The following is a 22,974-nucleotide window of genomic DNA, read 5'->3' on the forward strand; positions in this document are numbered from 1 at the left end:
CCGCGCTTTCACGGGTCATGACCTCTGGCAGTCACTTCGTGTTTTATCGTCGCCCAACAATTTTGAGCGCTCGCCGGCGTTCTGGCTGCTCTCTGCGTCTCTTTGCGCCGGTGACCCGGAAAATATTGCTTCATGCGGCGCACCGCGCCACGACCATGGGTGCTCATCACGCACCGCCCACTCTGTCTACCACAGAGCCAGAAAGTATTTGGTGGGAAGTTCATCGCTGGGCGCCACTCTCTTGCGTCGGTGGCCAGTGAGGTTTTAGCGGCAGAAAGAAGTTCTGCGAATTCCTCAGGCTCACATGGCCACGGCAATCTTGTGCTTGCACCACCGGCTCAAGCCGATGTTTGTGAGTCCAGGGAGGACAAGCGATTTTTGTTGAGCGACCTCTCTTGAGCGACGACCTCTGACCAGTGACCTCTGATGAGCGACCTCTGTTGTGCGACCTCTCATGAGCGTTCTCAAATGTCAAGTCCACGTGGGTAATCGTGGTGATTGGAGTTCAACCGTGGTGCTGGCATGGCCAGTGGCGTGACACGTGCATGCGTCAACCTTCCCGACGTGCGCTCCACGCTGGCTGAGAGAGCAACCGCTCGGATGCACGCGATGCACTAAGAGTGCTAATGAACAGGCAAATAGATACAAGCACAAAAACACGCAGAGGAGAGAAAATGGAATGGCGATTTTGCCAAGACTTAAAGTGCCATGGTCTCAACACATTCTCTCCTCGCTTCCTCCCGAAGCACTCTGCCATCGCGAGGCTCCGTAATTAGACTCCCTCTTATGGAGCTTAATGTTCTGTCCATCTTGATAGATGCTCTCCCCCCCCAACTGTCCCACCCACTGCTGCTGCTGCGTGATGAGAGCGACCTCCCTTTGCGGACATGAGGAAACCCAGCTCAAATTCCCGGGGAGAGCCCTGCAGGAAGCGTTTTAATTATTGGCAGAGTGCAGAGAACCCCCCCCGCCCCCCCCCCCGCATGGATGGCCAAACATAGCATTATCATCACCACTATCTCACTCACCATCGTCAGTATCATCCGGGCCTGCTGTGCGTGGCTGCATGTTTTGTTTAAGTCTCTGGCTTGTTAAATTTGCGAGCCGATGGCTGAGATGGCCACGGTGCCACACACAAAGCGCAGCGCGGCCCGGCCCGAGAGTAGATGGGACGCAGGAGCCAGGACGCAGGTGGACCCGAGACAACCTCGTGCCCTCATTCTGCAGCAGATAGAGAATGGGCGAGCGACGATCGTGTGCCCGGCGGTGATGTCTATCGACCGGATACCGAACGCTGACCAGCTCCGAACAGAGGGCATTACTTGGTCTCGTGAACTTCGGTTTGGCCCACGGCGGGCCCTTGCCGAAGCCAGCCTGGGGGATGACGACTTCCGATAAGGGCAAGCCCCAGCTGAGAGCTGCACACTTCGGCGCTCCCAGGAGTGATGACAGTTTCGTGCCAAATGTACTCGGGGCGGCCTCACGCATCGCGACGCGCAAAATCAAAAGAGCCGCGTGTGAGCCGAGCGAAACCGGCGAGCGCTCGCGCAGTGCCGACCGCAAACACCGTGGACTACCGGGGGGAGTGGGGGGTCGACGGGTCGGGGGGGCGGGGGCGGGCATGCCGGGTGCTACCTCGAGGCAAATAGACAAAGTCAAACGTTCCCCGTGTAGCCTCTAGAGGCTCTTGTGGCAAGTGCTGCGCTGTTAGCGAGCACTTTATTGAGGTCAATGTGGCCAGCACGTTGACCTGCCGCGTTTATCTGCCACGAACGAGGAGGGACACCCCCCCTCCCCCCGCCACCCCACGCGAGAGCTGAGTTAAGGCTGAGTCGACATAGAGGAGAGCCAGGATCGGTTCCAACAATCACCGCTGAAATTAGCCACGGCCGGAAATTGAGCAGCACGAGCTGGTGCCGATGAAGATGAGCCAACATGAACACCGCCACGGTGATACATTTCATCTGATGTGTCGAGGTGCGAATCTTGCCACGTGTGTAAACAGCACATGCTTCAGCCATCGCTTGCGAATGACATTCATATTCTGCATACATATGGGATTACAAAGATTGACCCGAATAGGCTTCACAGACTGGTTGGCGCAAGGGCTGTTAGCGAGCACCTATGAAGGCCGGTATGGCGCACGAGGTGGTGGGTGGACAGGATCTTGCCCAGCCGCCTTTGTCTCCCTCGTGGCGATGTTCGTACACCGCACTGGGTACTCATTAAAGGTTGAGTCGACCTATGGGAGGCCCAATACCAGGTCAAATATTCGCCACTGTTCGTGGTTGGTTAATGGAGGGCACGGGACCGGTTCAGATATCGCTCGCTGATGATTTTAGCCATGGCCGGTGACCAGATTCGAGTCGCCGGGTTCGTAGCGCAGCACGCTAACCACTGCACCACCGCTCCCCACACACACACGAGCACCCACACGCCTGCGCACATCAGTGCTCCTGCCGCTCTCTCGGCCCTCGTGCACACGGGGTGGACAATGGGGCGGCGTCAGCGCCTTCCTGCCCACAGCCCCAGGAAACCGGCGGCCCTGACGCAAGGCCCCTGACCGAGGCTTTTTTCCCCCCAGGAACCGCTGCTGCCACCGCCGCCGCCACCACCACCGCGGTGGTCACTGTAGCAGCAGTAGCAGCCAGAGAAACAAAGCAGTGTTCCTGCCAAAAGCCCAAAGCTCGTATCGCGATGTAATCACAAGCAGCGTAATAATGTGGAACTTCCTCCTCGTGCTGCCCGCCCTTAATTGTCGCATCTCGCAGCTTGCCACCTCTTATTATTCGCTACATTTCCAACGCGGGGGGGGGGGGGCTACGATACGGCTTCGATGGCAAGAATCATCGGAGGGCCTCATTGTGGTGTTTTTCATTTTAATTGAGTTTTTTTACTGTCCGAGGAAACAAGCCGTAAGTGTTTCCTTACAAAGTATCTTAAATATTTAAACTCCGGCAAAGGTTTTGTTGTGTAAACGTCATTATCGTGGAGAGGAGGGCGCTCTGCGTCGGAAAATAAACACTTCACAACATAAAACCCCTGCGGAATGGCCACATTTATTGCCGGTGTAACTTTCCCAGTGGTGGCCGCAAGCCACGCACAACCGCAACGGTGTTTCACCACCATCCGGCGCTCGCGCGAATTCTTTGCTCCCCTCCCTGGGCCGCAAAGAAGAAACCGAGGCCAGCGTGGTCGCGAGCTTCCTGGGCGGCTGAAGCGCCGCGATTGCCCCCCCCCCTCCCTCCTCCCCCCCCCCCCCGACTTCACTGAAGGTGTCCAAATCGCACACCTAAACAACGTCCATTGGCTCCTCGCGTGCAATTTTTTCGCAAAAAAATAAAAGCGAGGGAGCCGGCTTGGGCCCTGCGCTGCCGCCCTCTGACCTCCGTTGAAAGGGTGGCGGTCCCGCATGCCTCGCGCCTGCATTAGGGGCACAAGCGGCGCGAGGGCTTGGGGTGGTGGACCCCAACGAGGGCATGGGGGGTGGGGGTGCCCGGGATGACACGAAGGTGAGGATCTCCCGTATGCAGCGGTCCCGTCGACCGGCCCCACCGTTCCTCGGCCGCTTTTCCCACAACCGTGTTGGCAGGTGCAATCACACCACGACTCATTCTTCCTGCTCGCCATGCCGGCTACTGCTGCTGCCGCTGCCGCTGAGACGTCGGGGTTGGGACCCTGGTTCTGGAGCTGACGTTGCCTTGTTCGCGTGGCCACGTGCGAATGCACATCGCCGGACGCGGGGTGACGCGTCCGACGGTGCCATTACGACTCATTACCGGGGCTTGCGTGGCCGCCTTCGTTCCCAGCTCCGCACCCCTTCCCGTCTTTAGCCACGACAGCGGCAGGCTGCGGAGACGTTTCTGTGACCCCCCACCCCCCAAGGCAGAGTGCTGCATCTCTCTCCGGCTCGTTATCAGCGTCTTGCTTGGGCACGATGTCTTGACGTTGTCGCTGCCACGTACCCGGGAGCTTCAGTTCTTGAAGAAGCTTCTGTGGTTAAGTGGAAGCACAAAACGCCGGTATCACCTGGAAAGCTGCACGGAGCGAACGCGAGAACCTGCATGGGGGGATGGGACAGATACCTCAGCGCATGAGCTCAACGACGCCGCGTGCCGTGCAAGGTTTGTGGACCGTGACTGGGACTCGAACCGGGCACCACCCCCCCCCCCCCCCCCCCCACGAGGTCGCGGGAAGCAAATGGACAGAGCGCGAAACCCATCAGAAGATGCGCGCGAGAGCGGCCCTTGAACTCCGCGCTGATTGATGGCCACGACATCGAGCGCACGTGCAGCGTGAATGGCTGGCAAGGTGCTTGGCCACGTGGTGCTTAGTCAGGTGGTGCTTAGTCACGTGGTGCTTAGTCAGGTGGTGCTCAGTCACGTGGTGCTTAGTCACGAGGTGCTTAGTCACATGGTACCTGCGGCCTGGTCATTCAGGGGCACTGTGGCATGAGGGGGTGGAGCAATGGCACAGCGGTTCGCGCTCTGCCCTGCAAACCCAACCACGGTGAACATCGCTGCTGAATGACATCTTGACCCGCACCAACCGGTGTGGTGAAGTATGGTCAAACTAAAAAAACACCGTTACCGAAAGGCATGGGAGACCATCGCCCAACATCAGATTGGCAGATGACCCCCCCCCCCCCCCCCCGTAGATTATACGCTCCCCGCAAATTATGCGCAAGGAGTGCCCTTTGGGACAAAATCTCAACTAAGATGTGACTTGGCTATCACAAATGCTAGCTCAACGAAGTGGCCCATCACGTAGCCAAATAATCTAAACGCATGGTGTTGATTCTAAAAAGTAGAGGGAAAAACCGGAGAACCCGAATAAAAAATCCACGCGACCACGGGGAGAGAGAGAACGTGCAAACTCCACATATGCAGCAGGCGTCACGGTCGCGATAGAACCCACGACCTCCCGTGCACCCGGCGAGGTAGCTAACATCTCCTAGCCACCGTGATGATCACGATGAGAGAGAGAAACGCAAACTGCAAACACACAGTAGGCTTCATCAGGCTCGGGATAGAACCCACGACCTCCCGTGCACCCGGCGAGGTAGCTAACATCTCCTAGCCACCGTGATGATCACGATGAGAGAGAGAGAAAGAGACGCAAACTGCAAGCACACAGCAGGCTTCATCAGGGTCGGGATCGAACCCACGACCTCCCGTGCACCCGGCGAGGTAGTTAACATCTCCTAGCCACCGAGGGAAGCGGCAACGAGTCCCGGGGAACGCGAGGAGGAACGTGCCGAATGTCTCGGTGCACGGCACGCGCTTTGCATTTAGATGGGCCCCGCGCCGGAGCCGCTCTTCACCGCGTTGACAAATGTCACCGGCGGAGCGAGCGCTTGTTACGACACGGCAGGGAGCACACTCTCCCTGAACGATGGCTGTCCTCACAGGGCCCACCACAAAACGATTCTGCATCACCATTCCATTCTGTGCCCCCCTCCCTCCCTCCCTCCCCTCCCATCGGTCAGAATAATCGGGCAGTGGAAGAGCAGAGAAGAGCGAGGCTTCCGTTTCGAGCGGACGGCGGGCAAACGAGACGGACGGCATAACAAATGGATCGCTGCGATTTGTTGTCATCTCGGAGTGCGAGACTAATTGTCCTAATGTTCGCTGTTGACGGCGATGGTTTTTTTTGTTATTGCTGCTGGCGCCTAATGAAGGTTTAATGGCAGGAGCGTTGATTAAATTGAACACGTTTCCCCCTCGTTGCATCGCTGATTCCTTTCGCACGAGAACAAATAAACAGCAGCGATAACTGTGGGCACACGAGTCCTCGCGGTTGATTACTCCCTGAAAATGTTGCATCTGGGGAGCCCTGGTGAGTGCTGGCACAGAGCGGGGGGGGGGGGGGGGCATCGTCTCATTTATTCCGTGCAGCTTCTGCGAGGGCCCATGTGAGGAGCAGGAGGAGTAAGAGGAGGATGACTCCGGCCTTATTAGTCTCGAGCCGAGGGCCACAGGCACCACGGCAGCCACGCTCAGATGCAAACGAGTTTGATGGACTGCCGGGCGGGGGGGGCGGGCGGGAGGCGCGGTGAGAGACGGCCGAAGGGGGTTCCACCACACCCCCAGCACAGCTGTCTCGAGCCTCGCTCACAGCGAGCTCCGCCGTGACAACCCTCGCCGGGAGTTCCCTCCCCCCACCAACCCGTCCCGGTCTCCCGGCAGCGATACCCCCCCACCGCCCCCCATCCCCCTCCCCCGACCTCGTGTCACCAATGGAATTTCGTGCACGGTAACGACGCCGCGCTGGATGGTAATTCTGTCCGCGGTGAGGAATTCTGGCCACGAAGATTGGCGGCGTGCGGACACTCGCGCGGACACGCGCACGGACGTGTGCGACCAGACGCCGCTCAATTGATGTTCCGCGCAAAACCGTTGATTTCACCAAAGGGCCGCAAACCTCTGGCCTGGCAAACCAACGTTTGGCGACGACGACCTCCGTCAACACTTGTCGCTGGCGGAATGACGACGCCGCGCGTCGATTGGTGTCGCCACTCGTGAATAAATCAATGAATAACGACTGCTGAGTCACTCAAAAACGTGGCCGATGTCATTGGATCTCCGGAGCTAAGCAGGGGGAGAGCCTGGTCAGCTCTCATATTGGTGACTACCGATGCATACCAGGTGTTGTAGGCTTGGGGGCTGCGAGGTCGCCACACAATGGCAGTGCAGCAGCTAATCCTTGAATCTATCCGTGCGAACCTTTGGGTGTAATCCCCTCGTGTGTTTTCGCTTCCCAGGATTCCCTGCTCGTGAGTGCTGCAGCAGGTGTGTGGTGTCCCGGGCAGCACGGGCGGCTATTCCGAGCGGGTTCACTCAGGACATTGAATTTCCCGGGTTCAGCAGAAACAGGAGTGGACTCCAGTTGCTGCGATCCTCCCGGGAGCTGCGACCGGCACCCTACAAATGAAACCAATCCCAATCCAGTCGTACCGCTCCGCTGCGTGGAGCTGGGAGCTGTCACCTGGTGGAGCATGTGATATGGCCAGGGTGTGGTGGTACAGAAAGTTGTTTTTGGAATAATAATTATAATAGGCACGATTTATAATGCACGAATATTTTACGAATTGGACCCATTGTTCGATCGAGAACTCAAGAGGTGCAGAGCCTGTACAAGTGAAAGCCTGGACAGGTAAGGCCTAAATAGGTGGATGCTGAAAAAGGTGAGAGCATGAACAGGCAGGTGAGAGTTGATGAGTCTCATCTGGTCGATGGTTACCAATGACTGGACACACATAAAAAAAACCCAACTGTTGTGGTGCACATAATTTCGTTCACTGCCATCTCTTATACATTTTCAGTTTGACGGGCGTGACAGATAATCCTTCCAGGGCATAGAGTGTGGATGAATGTGTCAATTGATGCGACTTCAGAAGAGGTTCCGTGACCTCATCTTTCACGGCTGTCTAAGTGGACACGGTGTGGTGCACTGCTCGCTGCAGAGTTCCAGATGGAAATGTATCGGTGTTGTGACACGGTGGCGATAGCGCGTTTGGAATACAAACATGGATTTTAAAGAAAAATAAGCGGAAAGTTTGGCAAATAAAATAATAACGTGTTTAGCAGAGCCCGCCGGGAGGAGTGGATGAAGGAGGCGGGGGAGGGGAGGGCAGCGTCTCTCATGGCCCCTCGGCCCCCCCCCCATGTGTGTACGCATGTCGGCATATACATGCGTGCACGGTGTTCACCGTCCTCCCATGACCCCAACGGACGCCGCGTGACCTCAGTCCATGACCTAAAGTAAGGTCCCCCCACTTTGTGAAGGCACCCCCCCAACCACCCCCCTCCCCCCACAACCTGCACGCCACTGAACCCCGGCGCCCACCCACCCACCCCGCTCCTCCGCACACACACACACACAGGAGCAATCGTTCCGTGCCCAAACTGCAATTAGCCCAACGGTGACAATTAGCCACCGCAGGGCTGTGCACTTTGTGTGCCCGAATCACAACACCGCGGGATCACGTTGATGTTGTTACAGGCTGGAGGGTGGTTGGGTGGGTTGGGGCGGGACGACCGCTGTAGATTCCACAAAAAAAACAAATAGTGAGCGTGACGCCGCCACGCATCACCGTGAACTCGCACCGTGAAGCCCGCGGCGAAGCGCGGGGCACTTGGTCGTGGTGGGGGGGGGGGACCTGTGGAGACACTCACGGTGGCGCCGGCGGCACGAGAGCCAAACGCATCACGGATTCTAGAGCACCCCCCCCCGCCCCCTCCCCCCACTTTCGCTTCTCCACTGCGAGCGGCCTTTAGTCATGGAAGGCTGCCACGTGCCCGTAGTGGTCTGTAGTGCGTGACTCGGTTTGTGTGTTTAATGTCAACTGCGAATGCCACGAGCCCATGGTGGGTGTTTTTGTTGCAAGGGGGCATTGCCGAAGTGGGATTTGCCCTTTTTCATGGCTGGGAGAGAATTTTGTTTGTGGTTTTAGCCGGGAAACAACGCGCGTGCGCAGGCCTCGTCGCTTTTTTTTCCCCCCACCAATCGCCGTGCGGCCGCCTTCACCAGGGCTCTGCCACCGGTCCCCCCCCGCCCCCCTCCCCCGCTGGTCCCTGGCAAAGGGGGACCCCACGTGCGGTGGCGCCGCTACAGTTGCCACCGTTGAATGTGATGAATAATGGAATTATCTTTCAATCATAAGAAGACGATTTGCAACGTGGGCAATTTCGCGAACGGATTAAGGTTCAAGGGCGACTCGGAGTTGCGGATCGTGCTAGCGAAGTCACCGTACGTTGTTTGGGGCGGCAGTGCGGAATCCCTCGCGTGGCGATCTGAAGAGTTGAATCAGCGCCGCTTGCAGAAGGACTCACGTTGCGCGTGAAACGCGGACGGGGCACGCTGATCGCGCAATGCCGCTCCACCTCAAGCCGCTCGGCCTCAGCCCATGTGCGCTGACAGGGCGACTGCGCCGTGACCACCAAACCCATCGAGTCCACCAACCTGCCGTGTCCACCGGGGCCATCATGCTCGGCCACAACCCACCGCACCCACCTCACCCACCGCACTCACCGCACCCACTCTGCACCGCCTTAACGAATGTAAAAACAAATACAGCGCTATTTGCTGCTCGTACAAACTGCGAAAAGATCACCTCGCAAACACTGAGCATCCCCTGATATATTCACGCAGCATACAGATGTGCAGGTGTGGCTATAGACACCCAATGTATATCATCGTCGTCATCATCATCATCATTCCAACACCATTGCCCATCACTCATGGTCCTGCGATGGCCACAGTCCATCATCTCGCTCCCTGCACCCCAGCCGCTTTTCCTCGCTCCATCCGCACCACGGCCAGATGAAGACGAACGCCCCCGCGAGGACCGGCATCCCGCCCGCACATGGCGAACAAACGCGCGCTTGCAGTGCCGCAGCCACGTTCGGAAGGCAAACGGGATCGCTGCGTGCTCGGCACACAACAACAACGCCGCCACCGTGTGCTCCACGCGGCCCTCGCCTGGACACGGGGGCGAGCGGCGTGCACGGGCGGGCGGTCGAGGTCCTCTTCACACCGTGGCTCCCAGGACCCCCGTGCACGCCAGCCGTCAATACGGGTAATGTATCACCAGCCATGTCCCCTCTCGATTTCCGCATCGCAAAAAAAAAAATCGATGGAGGGGCCACGGAGCCAACCTCCGGGCACGCGCATTGCACTCTCAGCACGTCCCGAGTAATTAATGGGCTGGGGGTAAATTACCAAAGCGTGGGAGGGTGGCAGAGGGGTAGGGGAGTGGGGGTGGTCTGGGAGAGTGCGCTAAGATGAAAAAACACACGGTGCATGTAACGCTCACGCTCGGAACGTACAGGGTGGGGAGAGAGAGAGAGACAGACATTTTGCACCGCGCAAGTCTCGTGAAAATTATTCCATCGCTCACGGAGATTTAGAGCGAGGTTTGTTCTCCGCTAATGCAATAACGGCCCTGCCGCTCTAAAACACCTTAATGGAAGCGCTAGCAGGCCTTGTGCGACACCGGCATAAATATAAATAAGAGATGAGCTACGCTGCTCTAAATTACGACAAACGACGCCTAAATAATTGCATATGGTAATGCCCCCACTCAGAGTAGCTCCCGGCAGTGCAACCAGATCAGAACAAAATCCTACGGATGTAGAACTACATTTTATAAACCTTTTGGTTGAATGAAATTAGATGTGAACTACGCGGGGGGAAGGGGGGGGGGATCGAGGTTTTCATTTAAAGAAACATCCGGGAAAATAGCAAATCCAGAGGAGTGGAAAAACCCAACTCTAACACAAACCCAGCTCCAACAACAACACAGCAAACACTGGCCACTGAAGTAAAACTTCCGACACGACAGCCAATGATTGCGGGTGTGGATGGTATGGGCCATGGTGCGAGAGGTTAAATGGCTCCACCTTTCCCTCCCTCTTCATAACTCAACTCCTGGGCCCCTCCGCCCCGTGGATCCTGGTGCAGTTACACCCAGGGCTGCCTAGAATGCGGCACATACAAAACAGGCAATTTCCCCCGGGCCTCGCACAAAAGAGGGCGGCCTCACACAAAAGAGGGCGCCCACGCCGGGCCTATTTTTGTCGCTCGTAACGGGCAGGGCCCCACGTGGCCTTCTGCCCAGGAGCTCCAGAACCTCCGGGCGGTCCTGGTTGCGCCACCTGCACTGCTCGGCAGCTACGCCACCGATGACGACGCCGCCGCCTCCGCACGGAACGGTGGCACGCGGGCGTGCGCACGTGCGTGACGGCGAGGCGCAGCGGAAGGGGTGCGTGTGTTCTGTCACCTACGTGATCTCGTCGTTCTGGAACAGCAGCTCCCCGATCGCGTCCTCGTAGTCCTCCCCGCCGCCCTTGGCCAGGCCCTCGATGGTGCGGAATGGCACCACGACGGTGCCGCGCGAGCCCGAGCTGCGCGCCACCCGCACCTCCATGATGCCCACGCTCTCGCTCACGTGCGTCACCGCCTCCTCGAAGAGGAACACGCCGGCGTGGTCGTCGTCCAGGATGATCACGGTGGCAACCGACGGCTCGGACAGCAATGCCCTGGGCACCGCATTGTTGTGGTTGGCCTCGAACTTTCCACCGCCGCTGGCGCCTCCGACGCCGGCACCGCCGTCCTCGCTGGCAGTGCGCACGTTGCTCAGTCGCACGTAGAAGTGCTCGTCCTCCTCGAAGATGTCGTCGTCGATGATGCCGATGGCGATGTCCTTCTCCATCTCGCCCGGCTTGAACACCACCGTGCCCTCCTGGAACTCGTAGTCGGAGCCCGCGTTGGCCGAGCCGTCCTCGGTGCGGTAGTCCACGTAGAGCGTCGCGCTCGGGTCCCCGCCCCTGCGCTGCACGGTCACCGCGCACGTGCCGCAGTTCTCCAGGCACTTGTAGGAGCTCGGCTCGAAGTAGACGCGGCAGCGCAGGTCGCCGCCGCCGCCCGCGCCGTCGCCCGCGTCGATGCGCACCTCCTGCACGCTCGCCGCCTTGCGCGCCTGGTCGGCCGCGTGCTTCTTCAGGATGTTTCCGGCGCCCGTCATCATGCGCGTCGCCTGGATGCGGTAGAAGGCGCGGCTCTTCTGCTGCTGGCTCAGCAGCTGGTAGTTGGCCATCTCCGTCAGGTGCTCCAGGTCCTTGTCCGGGTGCTTGCGCTTCAGCTCCTTGAGGATCTGGATCATCTCCTTGCGGCTCTCCTCCACGTCGCGCTCGTCCAGCGCCGACAGCGAGCTGTCGATGGCCGCCACGTCGCCGTGCGAGTTCAGGATCTTGCCGTCCATCTCGATGGAGCTCTTGACGCGGTCGCCCTCCGACTCGATGATGAGGCCGCGCTTGTTGCGATACTTCTTGTACATGTACTTGTAGAAGAGCAGCCGCCGGTCAGCCACCCAGGCGAACACCACGCAGATCGGGAAGAACATGAGCGTGACGAGGCCCTCCCAGATGTCCACGATGCCCGGAGTGATCACGGCCAGGATCAGGTAGAGCCAGATGTACGCGAAGATGCTCCACGTGGCCGTCACGAAGAACACGCGCAGGTGCTTGATCTTGCGCGTCTCGCCGTCAGGCACCACGTACACGCAGATGGCGATGATGACGAACATGTTGAAGGCCGCGCTGCCCACGATGGTGCTGGGCCCCAGTTCGCCCGCCTTGAACTGGTGCCCGCACACCTCGATGACGGAAAGCAGGATCTCAGGCGCCGACGAGCCCAGCGCCATGAGGGTCAGGTTCGACACCGTCTCGTTCCAGATGCGCACCGTCGTGGTGATGGTCTCGCCACTCGGCTTCTTGATGGTGATCTCCTTCTCCTGCGACGTGATCACCTCGATGGACGACATGAAGCGGTCGGCGATGATGGACACGCCCAGGAACATGTAGATCATCCCGACGAAGTATACCACCGCCCTCGCGATCTTGTCACCGGTCGACGGATTGCTGGGCAACCACACGGGCAGCAGCAGGCCCTTCCTGCATTCCATTGTGCCGTTGCACACCCTCGACTTGTTCCCCCCGGTCGACGCGTCGACCTCGGCGCTGGCGCCCTGCACCAGCAGCACCGCGGCCGCCACCGCGAGGGGCAGCCACGGGCAGCGCAGCAGGGGCAGCTGCCAGACGCCCATCGTGGATCCTCGGGGGGGGGGGGGGGGGCGGAGGGCGCACGCCCACGGCGAAGGGACGCCTTGAGATCCCGAGGCCTGGTAGACACACGCCGGACACGTGCCCGTTAATGAGGGACTGTGGGCAGTCAGAGATTCATTCCTCACTCTCGATACTTTCCACAACATTGCTAGGCTGCCTCGGAGTAGGGATTATCAGAGTAATGCACTATCGCTCGGATACGAGCTACGCCTAACCATAGCAATCCTGTATTATTGTGCCTTGTGTTCACGTAATCACATCAAGACGAAGTAAATGTCGTTAGGACTAATTAAGGCGAGGTGGATGTGGCTGGGAGCTCGAATAATTGCCAGAGTGGTGTTCCGAACCGTTCCGGCTGACGTTAAGCACCAGAGCACGACCCACGAGCTGGCGAATGTCCCTTCTAAATTTGGCTCTTTGGCTCAAACGTTGACATTTCCATTTTCCGCCGATAAGGTAAATAACCCGGGAAATGTTTCAGCCGCGTCGTCACGATGCTGATCTGCCTCGTGGTGAGGATTGTTTTTTTTTCAATTATTTACCCAGGAAAGCCTCGATTAGTCTCCTTAAACTAAAACTATTAAACAATTTCTTATTTTACCAGGTAAGGCCAACTGAGCTATAAAAAATATTTTTCAGAACCTACCTGGTCACAAATGATAGATCAACGAAGTGGCTTATCGTGTGGAAATGTACAGCAGACAAAAACTCTAAACGCATGTTTCTAAATGTGGAGGGAAAAACCGGACAACCCGGAGAAAAATCCACGTGACCACTGGGAGAGAGACACGCAAACGCCAAATATACAGGTGTCAAGGTCGGGATCGAACCCATGTCCTCCAGCATACGAGGCAGGGAGTTAACATCTCGCTAGCCCTGGCACTTTCACGTCAATGAAGGAGGGCCCTCCTTCTTCAGCAGGGTCCTGCCACACTGGGATATTGTGCCTCTCCATGTTCTGTGAAGAAAGAGGTCCCATTGCCCAAAACGTCGCCGAGTATGTCCTCTTCACTATTTTTAAGGCCCACGGTGTTATTGCCGAATGTTTTGAGTTGTTGTTGTCGTTTGTGCTTGTGGGCCCCTGCCAGCGCAGCAGTATCACCAACTACATTCCATTAATGACAGTTTGGCATGTGACAGGCAACCGTCGTATCCGGAGAAAACCCCCCACTCATACGAGGGGGGTGGGCACTCAACACTGCCACCTCCTGGCCACACCCTCGCAGCCCCACGCCTGCGGCACCCGGCCAAAGCCCCATGTGGTCACCCATCCAAACACGAAGTAGGGCTCAAACCCTCGCTCAGCCTCCGAGAATCCGACGAGATCGGACGCGTTCAGGGTGATTCGATCGTAACCCAATTTAAAGTCACACCTGGGTAATGACATTCACCCACGCCTAACCCAGCAGCAGCGCGAGAGAGGCAGAGGCGATGCGGTCGCGTGCCTATGACCCCGTTCAGCCTTGATTTGTAATTGATTCATGAACTCACTGGCCGGGCGATTATTTAATTTTTTTGCCGGTGGCATAATGCTCTTCTGAGGGGAAACAAAGGGGATATGGGGCTACTCTATCCCCATGGAGGGAAAGCCATTCTATTTGGACTTGGGGGGGGGTGGGGTCAAGCCATTGACTGTGCTCCCTAAATTAATATTGGATTCATGGGCGACCCTTAGCTGCACTCCCTCCGCCCCTACCATCTTCCCACACCCCCGCCGTCGCGTTGTGGGGAGACGGGCCTGATGGTGAGCGCGTGGGCGGGAGCAGGAATTATCTGAGGGATGAAATGAGGTCGGAGGGGAGAGTGCGAGGAGTAAAAGGCCATGGGGGCGTGCGGAACGGAGCGAGCGAGCGAGTGAGATACGTGGCCGCCGTTCAAGAGTTCGGCTCACGTTTCATAATTCATCGACGTGAGAGTCTTTTAATGCACTTTGATAAATGTATGGAGCTGCTCCTGGGGACGCGGATCTGGCCGATGCTGACTGTCAGTGTGGGCCCGGTGCCTGCCTGCCTGCGACGGTCACTTCCCCTGGCGCGCGAAGCCTCGGATTTCCCACCACGCAGCCTTTCTCGCTCTCGACTGCCTCTGGGTCTTTGCTAAACGCGGCGCAGCCCGACCCGAGGTCGGCAACAACGGGGGCAGAGGAAAAAAGAAAAACCCACGTAACTCATTTAGAACTCAATCGTGAGATTGTGTACGCAAAAAAAACCCACGCACAATGCGGACAAACGCAACTTGACGGCAGAGAGGGAGCGACGGGGGAGGGCCATAGGGAAGGCGAGGGCAGCGTAATTGGACACTGAATTGCTTAAATAAGGAGACTCATAAATCACGGGGCCCTAATCGCATTAAGACAATTACGTTGAGAGGCGTGCATTGTAACAGGTGCGTTATTTCCACGAGGCACACACAGAAAAGTCGTCAGAACCCTTCTGAAATGTTGCATACAGCTGGGTGGGGTGGGGGATGCCTGTCCGAACGAAAAACTCTGGCCAGCGTTGCCCACTCAGGAAACCCTATAAAAAAACATTTCACAGTGGGTTTGGGTTTTTTTCTGGGTCAAGTGGCAAAAAATAAAAATTTCCATACGTTGACCAAGCTGAGCGTAGCCTTAACAGCGGAATGAGACGCGTGCTCACGTAGACTCTATGACATAATTTCTCTCGGGCGCAGTAGTTGTGACCGCAGATTGAGTTTTACCGGACACCTATTTGACTCGGGTTCCTGCCCGTTATGTTTTTCTTTTTTTAAATCCCGCCGCCGTTTGGGGGACCTTTGTCTTTGCGTGCTGCGTGCGTGCCTGCTAGAGTAAGCAAGCGCACGATGGAATGTATGAATCGGGGTTTGGCCGTCAAAGGTACGCAGACCCCAGCGATTTCTGCTTCTCCTGGTGGTGACCGTGATGGGGGTGGGGGGGTGGGAGTCGGGGCAGGGGGTGGGAGGGGGGGTCTCCCCTTTTCCAGGGCTAGTGCCCGGGCTCGTGTGGTCGGTCTAGGGGGCAGGCAGCAGAGCGGTGTGCGCGTGCCCCGTAGCTGAGCACCTGTTATACGGAGGCGCGCGTGAAAAATTAATGAGCCCAACTATAGCCGTTGCGCTGTTCGCATCGTGAAGAGCGGCAGTGAGAGAATCAATGTACGCCGCGCATAGTCGCGGGTTCGGCAGCACTGCGCCGTGAGTGCATCCGAGATGAAACCACTTACCCAGCACCGACCTCTATAATGGCTCTGCCAAAGCAGCAAAGTCAGCGAAAGCGATCCACACAACACTTCTACCATCTGGGATGCTCACGTGCCTCCCCCATCATCATCATCATCATCGGCAGCATATGCAGTGGCACCTACAGTTCCACAACGTGTTTAACTATGTAGAATCCCAGTAAACATGCAACGTTGGTGCTGATGTTGGTACATTGGCCCAACGGTCCCAACCACGTGCCCAGCGTTGCATGTTTACTGGGTCTTCACGGTCGAGCTACATTGGGCGTAATTTTAGCCCGAATAGTCTGGAACGCTGTTCCGGGAATTATGTAAGCCACAACACATTAATCTTGCCCTATTTTGTCCCAAAGGAGTTCATAGAGTTATATGAATAAATTACAAAAGAATGTAAGATTAATATGGAGAAGGCATAATCTTGTACTCGAGTGGTAGTGCCTTATGCCGATTATCCTTGCTCCAAGGCAGCCCCGTCCCTGCAGCGTCCCGGGAGATATCGCGTGAGAGCCGTGAGCCTCTGTGCCACAGCTCTCGGGAACTGCATCGATTAAGCTCGCCGCCGCCTTTGTGCTCACTTGTGTGTGTCTGTGTGTGTCTCTGTGTGTGCTTCTGTGTGTGTCTGTGTGTGTGTGTGTTTCTGTGTGTTTTTCTGTGTGTTTCTGTGTGTGTGTGTCTGTGTAGTGGGGAGCGGTACTGTAGTGGTTAGCGCGCTGCACCGCGAACCCGGCGACCCGAGTTCGATTCCCGCTCACGGTCAACACCAGTGACGATTATCTGAACGGGTCCTGGGCCTCCCCTAGGTCGACTCAGCCTCAAATTAGTATTTAGTGCGGTGTAAACATCGCCACTGGGGAGACAAAGGCGGTCGGGCGTGGTGCTGGCCACCTTACCTCCTCGTGTACCGTTCCGGCCTTCATAGGTGCTCGCTAACAGCACTTGCCCCGACATTCTGTTAAGGCTCTACAGGGGATCTTTGTGTCTGTATGTGTATGTTGAGCTTCTTTCGCACCGTACCTAGCCAAACGTGCTAACCGGAGCTGCGGTTGTTGCTGAAGAAGCTCCCGGCGCGTTACGAGCAAAACGTCGGACATCGTGCCGAACACCGCGCGGGATGAACCCCACAACGGAGAGCGTCGCGTCTGTTTGTTTATTTATTTACCGAGCCCACTGGGGTTTTTTGGAACATAGAGGCCGTCCATAAATGACGTCACGCGATTTTTGACGATTTTTGACCCCCCCCCCCCCTTCGTCACACGGCGTCACAAAAAGTCAGACCCCCCCTCAAATATGACGTTACAAAGCTCTGCCCCCCACCCCCCCAAAAATAAAACATGCTTCAAATCGCTTTAAACTATTGTCATTGTAGTGCGTATTTAATGTGGCGCTGCACTCTGATGTTGTAGGAGAAAACATGTATTTAAAAGTATATTTAATTAAGTAGAACGTGTTGTCTATATTTATTTAAAGTTGCGCATTTTGATGTGACGTCACATTTCTTCCCCCCCCCTCGTCACAAATGTCTGACCCCCCCCCCCTAGATGCCTGACGTCATTTATGGACGGCCCCATATACAGTATTTATATTATGTGTTTGGGGAAGTAAATGCATGCACGTGTGCGTGCCGTGTGATAACCGCGACCATTGCCATCCACGCGTCGCCTGCTCCGCAGTGGACCTTAAAGAGCCCCTGACGTCATTCGCAAGAGTGCTGCCACTGTGTGCTGACGTCAGGATCCAAATGTGTCAAATTAGAAAATTACACCGCAAATCGCTCAATTCGGATCACACAGCACCAGCAGCAGCAATCATCGCCCCCTGCTGGTGGACTGATGCCCCGGGTCACTCTTGCAAATGAGACTCTATCCTGGTCTCTTGAGTTCTCGTCCCAGTTAAACAAAATGAACTTGAAAGTTGAATAACTGGAGCGCTGTAATGGCACCGTTGGACCAACGTTGGCACTACGAACCGTGTTTAGTGGGATGCTGGTTGTGTAGAAGCAATCTGTTCCTTGTGTCCGTGGGAAACACGTGTTTTAGTCCATCAGCATATCGTCTTTCCAGACCAATGTTATCAGACAGCATTCGTTTAAGCGAATAAACCCTGGACCGGTTTTGACCTTCTACCGGATTAACAAACGTTATTTGCAAGGGCAGTCCATCGAAATTATGGGGCCAGCACAAGGCAAGATCTCATTGATATTGGTGGAATAAATCACTTCACTCAGACGCAATAAGTGTCGTGGAATCAATTCAAGCATCTGTTCTTCTTTCAAAATCGTGGTGAATGTAGCGGCCTCCTGTGGCTGGAAGGGGTCACGCGTACACCGTTCGCGAGCGCTAATAGGCGCTCGCAAACAGCACTTGCGAGAAGACAAGCTTGGTTTTTGGTAACACCGCCTGTGTGTTTGTGCACCGAGTGTTGGCACATTGGGTGGTGGTGCATTAGCAGCGTGTTAGTACAGCGGGTGTTGGCACACTGATGTTTACACACCGCACGTGTGTATTTATCGGCGCTTCGATCTGCTTGTATCTGATTTCCGTGATTTAAGAGACAAACGCGATCGCCATAGGGGTCTGTGGGAGGTGGGGAGGAGGGAGGGAATTGGGGGTGGGGGCCGGGGGGATGCCCCGCTGTTGAGTCGGATCAATTCATAAAACCGGAGTGGCTGGAACCACAGATCCCCATACACAGCCTCACCAGCTCCCAAGTCCTCGATCCATATCAGTAAGCAAATGCAATCCACGTATCAAATCGCACGAACAGCGATCGATTTATCTTATTCAAACATTTGTATATGTTGTAGCGATAGCCAATGTTGGACTGTACTATGCTGTCCCGTCGATGCTCCCCCCCACCCCCGCGCTACGCCAACCCGCACCGACCAGCGTGGTGAAGTATGGTCAAATAACCCCCAGGCACAACCCGCACGGCGCAGGGAGGCTCTTCGTCCAGGAGCGGATGAGCAAAACGGGCGGTCCGTCGTGCATGCGCTTGCTGCACGCAATGGGTGTTCGCGATCCCCTCCACCGCGGCAGACACAATTGGCCGCTACGTTCATCGTGATGCAATCACCATCAATCGAGTCGTGAGCCAGAATAGTGATCATTGACGCGAGCACCCCATCACAACACACCTCAGCATCATCTCTCCACACCAAGACATTGCATGATTTAAAAAAAAAAATATATCATTTCGAAACCCCTCTCCTCGCCCCCCCCCCTCCTTCTTCCGCTCCCCCGCCCCCTCCCCACCGTGGGAAGTTCATAGATCCACCTCTGCTACACAAAGTCGCTTCGTCATTTCGTACCAAGGCAGTTTGAGTGTGGCAAGGACAATACTGTACCCTGCCTCCCACGCAGATCGACCACAGCCTCGGCTTAGTCGGCGTAGGGGCGGTGGGTCGCTCCCTCTGCTCCCGTCTCTGTTGTTGCGCCCCTTGTCTGGAACTCCCCTCGCCCTCATTGCCCGCCCTGCGCGCAAGTCTCTCGTCCAAAGCCCCCTCCCACCCTCCCCTAGGTAGACTCAGCCTGAAATTAGGTCCTGGTTTGGAGTGCAAACAGCGGCACCGGGGAGACGAAGGCGGCTGGACGTGGAGTTGCGCACACCACCATCTCGTGCCAAGTATAGGCGCTCGCTAACCGTACTTGTCCCAACAGCCTGTGTAGTCTATACGGGGGACTTTTGTCTAATTACCACATAGCTCTCCCTTGCTCTGTCGACATGCATCGCAGCAACCGCTTCGCATCCGGAGAAACCCCCACACCGCCCATCGAAGGGTACAGCGCTCCAATGTACAGTCCGCACAGATTGATTTAAGAACTCATTAGCTGTGCTGCCATTTCAAACCAAGCACCGAGAGAGAGAATGGGGGGGGGAGTCTATTGCAGACCTCAAAGGGAGAGAGTGAGCCGTGGAGTCAAGATGTGCGATTGCGTTCGGGCGCTTCCTAATAAATAATAATTCGCCCACGAAGAGCCTCGCCGAGCCTCAAGACTCTTTATCAGGAGTGCCCTGCCGCACTGGCATCCTTGGCTAATCGCTTCCAATGAGCGCTTTGGCTTCGAGATCTCAGCGCGCTGCATCGCCTGGGGTCTGTTGAGGCAGCCTCATCAACAGCTCTGATCAGCAACCAACGCTGCCCCCACATCTCACCCCGACCCACCCACCCACCCACGGACGCCGCGAAGTTCCTGCCGATAAGCGCGCCCGCACGCGACCGGCTCGCTCGATGCGCAAAATATGCGAGCTCCTATTAATACAGCAGCGAGCCCACCGGCGACGTGCAAGAGCCGCGGCGATTCCCTTTTACCTCTTTGAGCCGAGTCCTGGCAGCCACCGGATGGGCGATGCTGGCGAGCAGAAAAGGGTCCGCAAAGGAGAGGTAGACGATGACACGGCGAGACAAACGAGGAAGAAGGAGGAGAGGCAGGCGATGCGAGGAGCGAGCCGACCCCGGGTACGTGGCGGTCGGTTATGCGGAGGAGCCCGGACAGAGCCAGCCGAGGGGAGTAGGTGGGGTGGGTGGGTCGCGCACGGATCAGGCGCGGTCGTGCTGCATTATTCTATGAGCCTGGCGGCTCCGCTGTGAGCTCGTTGGCCATCGCCGCCACCGCCGCCGGCGATTCAATCCGAGAGCTCGCAACTCGCCGCTTCCACCACCCGCGCTCCGCTCCGCGCTCTCAGATTCCACCCGATCCACTGCGCCCCGCCCGGCGTCGCGAATTCTGCTCGGGAGATGGAGCCGCGGAGGCGAGCCGGAGTAGATGATGGAGATGCGGACCGCCCCCCCCCCACCACCACCACTGCCTCACCTCCCCCCTCCTACTTCACCAGCACCCTAACCCTATCCTATTCCCGCCCCTGCGCTCCCCCTCCCCTATCCCTCTCCCCGCATCTCCCCTGCACCCGATCCCTCCCCTCTTCCCTCCCTCCCTACCTCCATGCCTCCCTCCCTCCCTGCCGCCCTTCATCCATGCGTCCCACCCTCTCTACATCCCACCCTCTCTCATTTCCCCTCTCCCTTCCTCCGTACGGGGAGTCATACTATCCCGATGCACGGGTGCCTGAGGCTTATTGCGGTAAGCCAGCTCGTTGGAAGTAAGGGTTGTCGGATCACTTCGAGATTTGTGGAACTCTCAGCCCGGCAGGGCTGCCAAGTGGCCAGGAGATGGCAATAGAGCGATTGGGTTGCCGCCCATCTCCAAACACGCTGATCAAACAAAGCAAATTTGCCAAATATAATAATGCAGTGCCTTCTTGAAACAAAAAAAATCCGCTTTCCGTGCAATTCCAAGACAATTGACCAGCGTGATCAAGTATGGCTAAACAACCCCACATAGCCGAGCTGGGGTGGGGAGGCCTGCTTCCCCCTTGCAGTGGATTGATTGGGCCTCTGCATTATTGATGATTACATTGCATTAGTCGTATGGTTTTATCGCATTGTTATAGCGCATTGTCATAATCGCACTGAATGTTGGCTCGACTGCACCTCCGGTTTGGAGCGAGAGGAGAGGCGATGCTGCGAGGAGGTGCGCGACGTGAATCGAAGTGTTCCGATTCTCTCGTCAGCAGCAGCCATGGTCTATCGACTGCTGGATGAAGGCCGACCCAAGCCATCACCATCTGGCACGGGTCAGCGATGCAACAATCCATCTTGCTCCTGCACACGAATCAGATTGTTGGTGTTAGCTGGGGGAGTAAGCAGATAGGCGATTCATAGATAGGCACACATGCAGGCAGGTGTGTGGGTAGATTGGTAATTGGATGAGTGATTATTGACAGGTAGGTGAGTGGGTCGGTAGGGAGATGAATAGGTAGATGGTTGGGCATATTGTGGGGTGGAGAGTGGGTGGGTAGGCAGATAGGTGGGTGGGTAGGTAGGTGGGTGGGTATGTGAGTCGGTATGTGGATAAGCGGGTGGGTAGCGACTGTAGTAGGTAGATAGGTGAGTCGGTAGTCGCGTGGGTAGTCCTTAGAATCAGGCCCACAACGAGAAGAAGCCGCCTTTACAAATGAGACCTTGAATTAATACGAGAACATAAACACATTATGCAAACAATGACATAATTAGCTAGGCGTATATGAATTGCGTTGGGGCAAAGGTGACGTACTCGACAGAGAATTGCAAAAAAACAAACGTCACTTGCTACAATTGAATGCGATTAAAATATCCCTGGCGTAGTGAGGGGCCGAGGCGGCCCGGGTCCGTGGCCTCCAAAATATTTACATTCAGCTCTGCCAATTAGAGACCTGCCCGCCACGTGGAACCTGAGCGGGCTGGTCTGGGCGCGGGGTGCGGGATAGTGCCCCCCCCTTCTAGCCCCCCCATCACCCCCCCCCATTACCCCCCCCAACCCAAACCCCCCAGCACACCGTGTTCACAGTCACCCCACGGATCTCCCCCGGCTCCTTCTATAACCTACCCTGGCTCCTTCCACAATCTTCCCCAGCTCCTACCACAACCTCCCCCAGCTCCTACCACAACCTTCCCTGGCTCCTTCCACAACCTTCCCCAGCTCCTACCACAACCTCCCCCAGCTCCAACCACAACCTTCCCCAGCTCCTACCACAACCTTCCCTGGCTTCAACCACAACCTTCCCCGGCTCCTACCACAACCATCCGTGGCTCCTACCACAACCTTCCCCAGCTCTTACCACAACCTTCATTGGCTCCTACCACAACCTTCCCCAGCTCCTACCACAACCTTCCCCAGCTCCTACCACAACCTTCCCCAGCTCCTACCACAACCTTCCCTGGCTCCTTCCACAACCTTCCCCGGCTCCTACCACAACCTTCCCCGGCTCCTACCACAACCTTCCCCGGCTCCTGCCACAACCTTCCCCGGCTCCTACCACAACCTTCCCCGGCTCCTACCACAACCATCCCTGGCTCCTACCACAACCTTCCCTGGCTCCTACCACAACCTTCCCTGGCTCCTTCCACAACCTTCTCCGGCTGCTGCCACAACCTTCCCCGGCTCCTGCCACAACCTTCCCCGGCTCCTACCACAACCATCCCTGGCTCCTACCACAACCTTCCCTGGCTCCTACCACAACCTTCCCTGGCTCCTTCCACAACCTCCCCCGGCTCCTACCACAACCTTCCCCAGCTCCTACCACAACCTTCCCTGGCT

The 22,974-nt window shown here is 56.9% G+C and overlaps 1 protein-coding gene across 1 annotated transcript in view; it reads right to left on the minus strand.

Annotated features, from left to right (window-relative positions):
- Positions 1-20,623, minus strand: part of LOC144943215 (sodium/calcium exchanger 1-like) — a 101,665-nt gene extending 81,042 nt beyond the window's left edge. Inside the window, exons 1-2 of the mRNA XM_078870505.1 lie at positions 20,151-20,623; positions 10,788-12,682 (exon numbers count right to left, since the gene is read on the minus strand). Coding sequence (XP_078726631.1) covers positions 10,788-12,607 — 1,820 coding nt within the window. The 5' untranslated portion in view covers positions 12,608-12,682; positions 20,151-20,623. The remainder of the gene's footprint in view (positions 1-10,787; positions 12,683-20,150) is intronic.
- Between the last annotated feature and the right edge of the window lie 2,351 nt (positions 20,624-22,974).

The sequence above is a fragment of the Lampetra fluviatilis genome, chromosome 30, assembly GCF_964198595.1.
Source record: "Lampetra fluviatilis chromosome 30, kcLamFluv1.1, whole genome shotgun sequence".
Classification (NCBI taxonomy): domain Eukaryota; kingdom Metazoa; phylum Chordata; class Hyperoartia; order Petromyzontiformes; family Petromyzontidae; genus Lampetra; species Lampetra fluviatilis.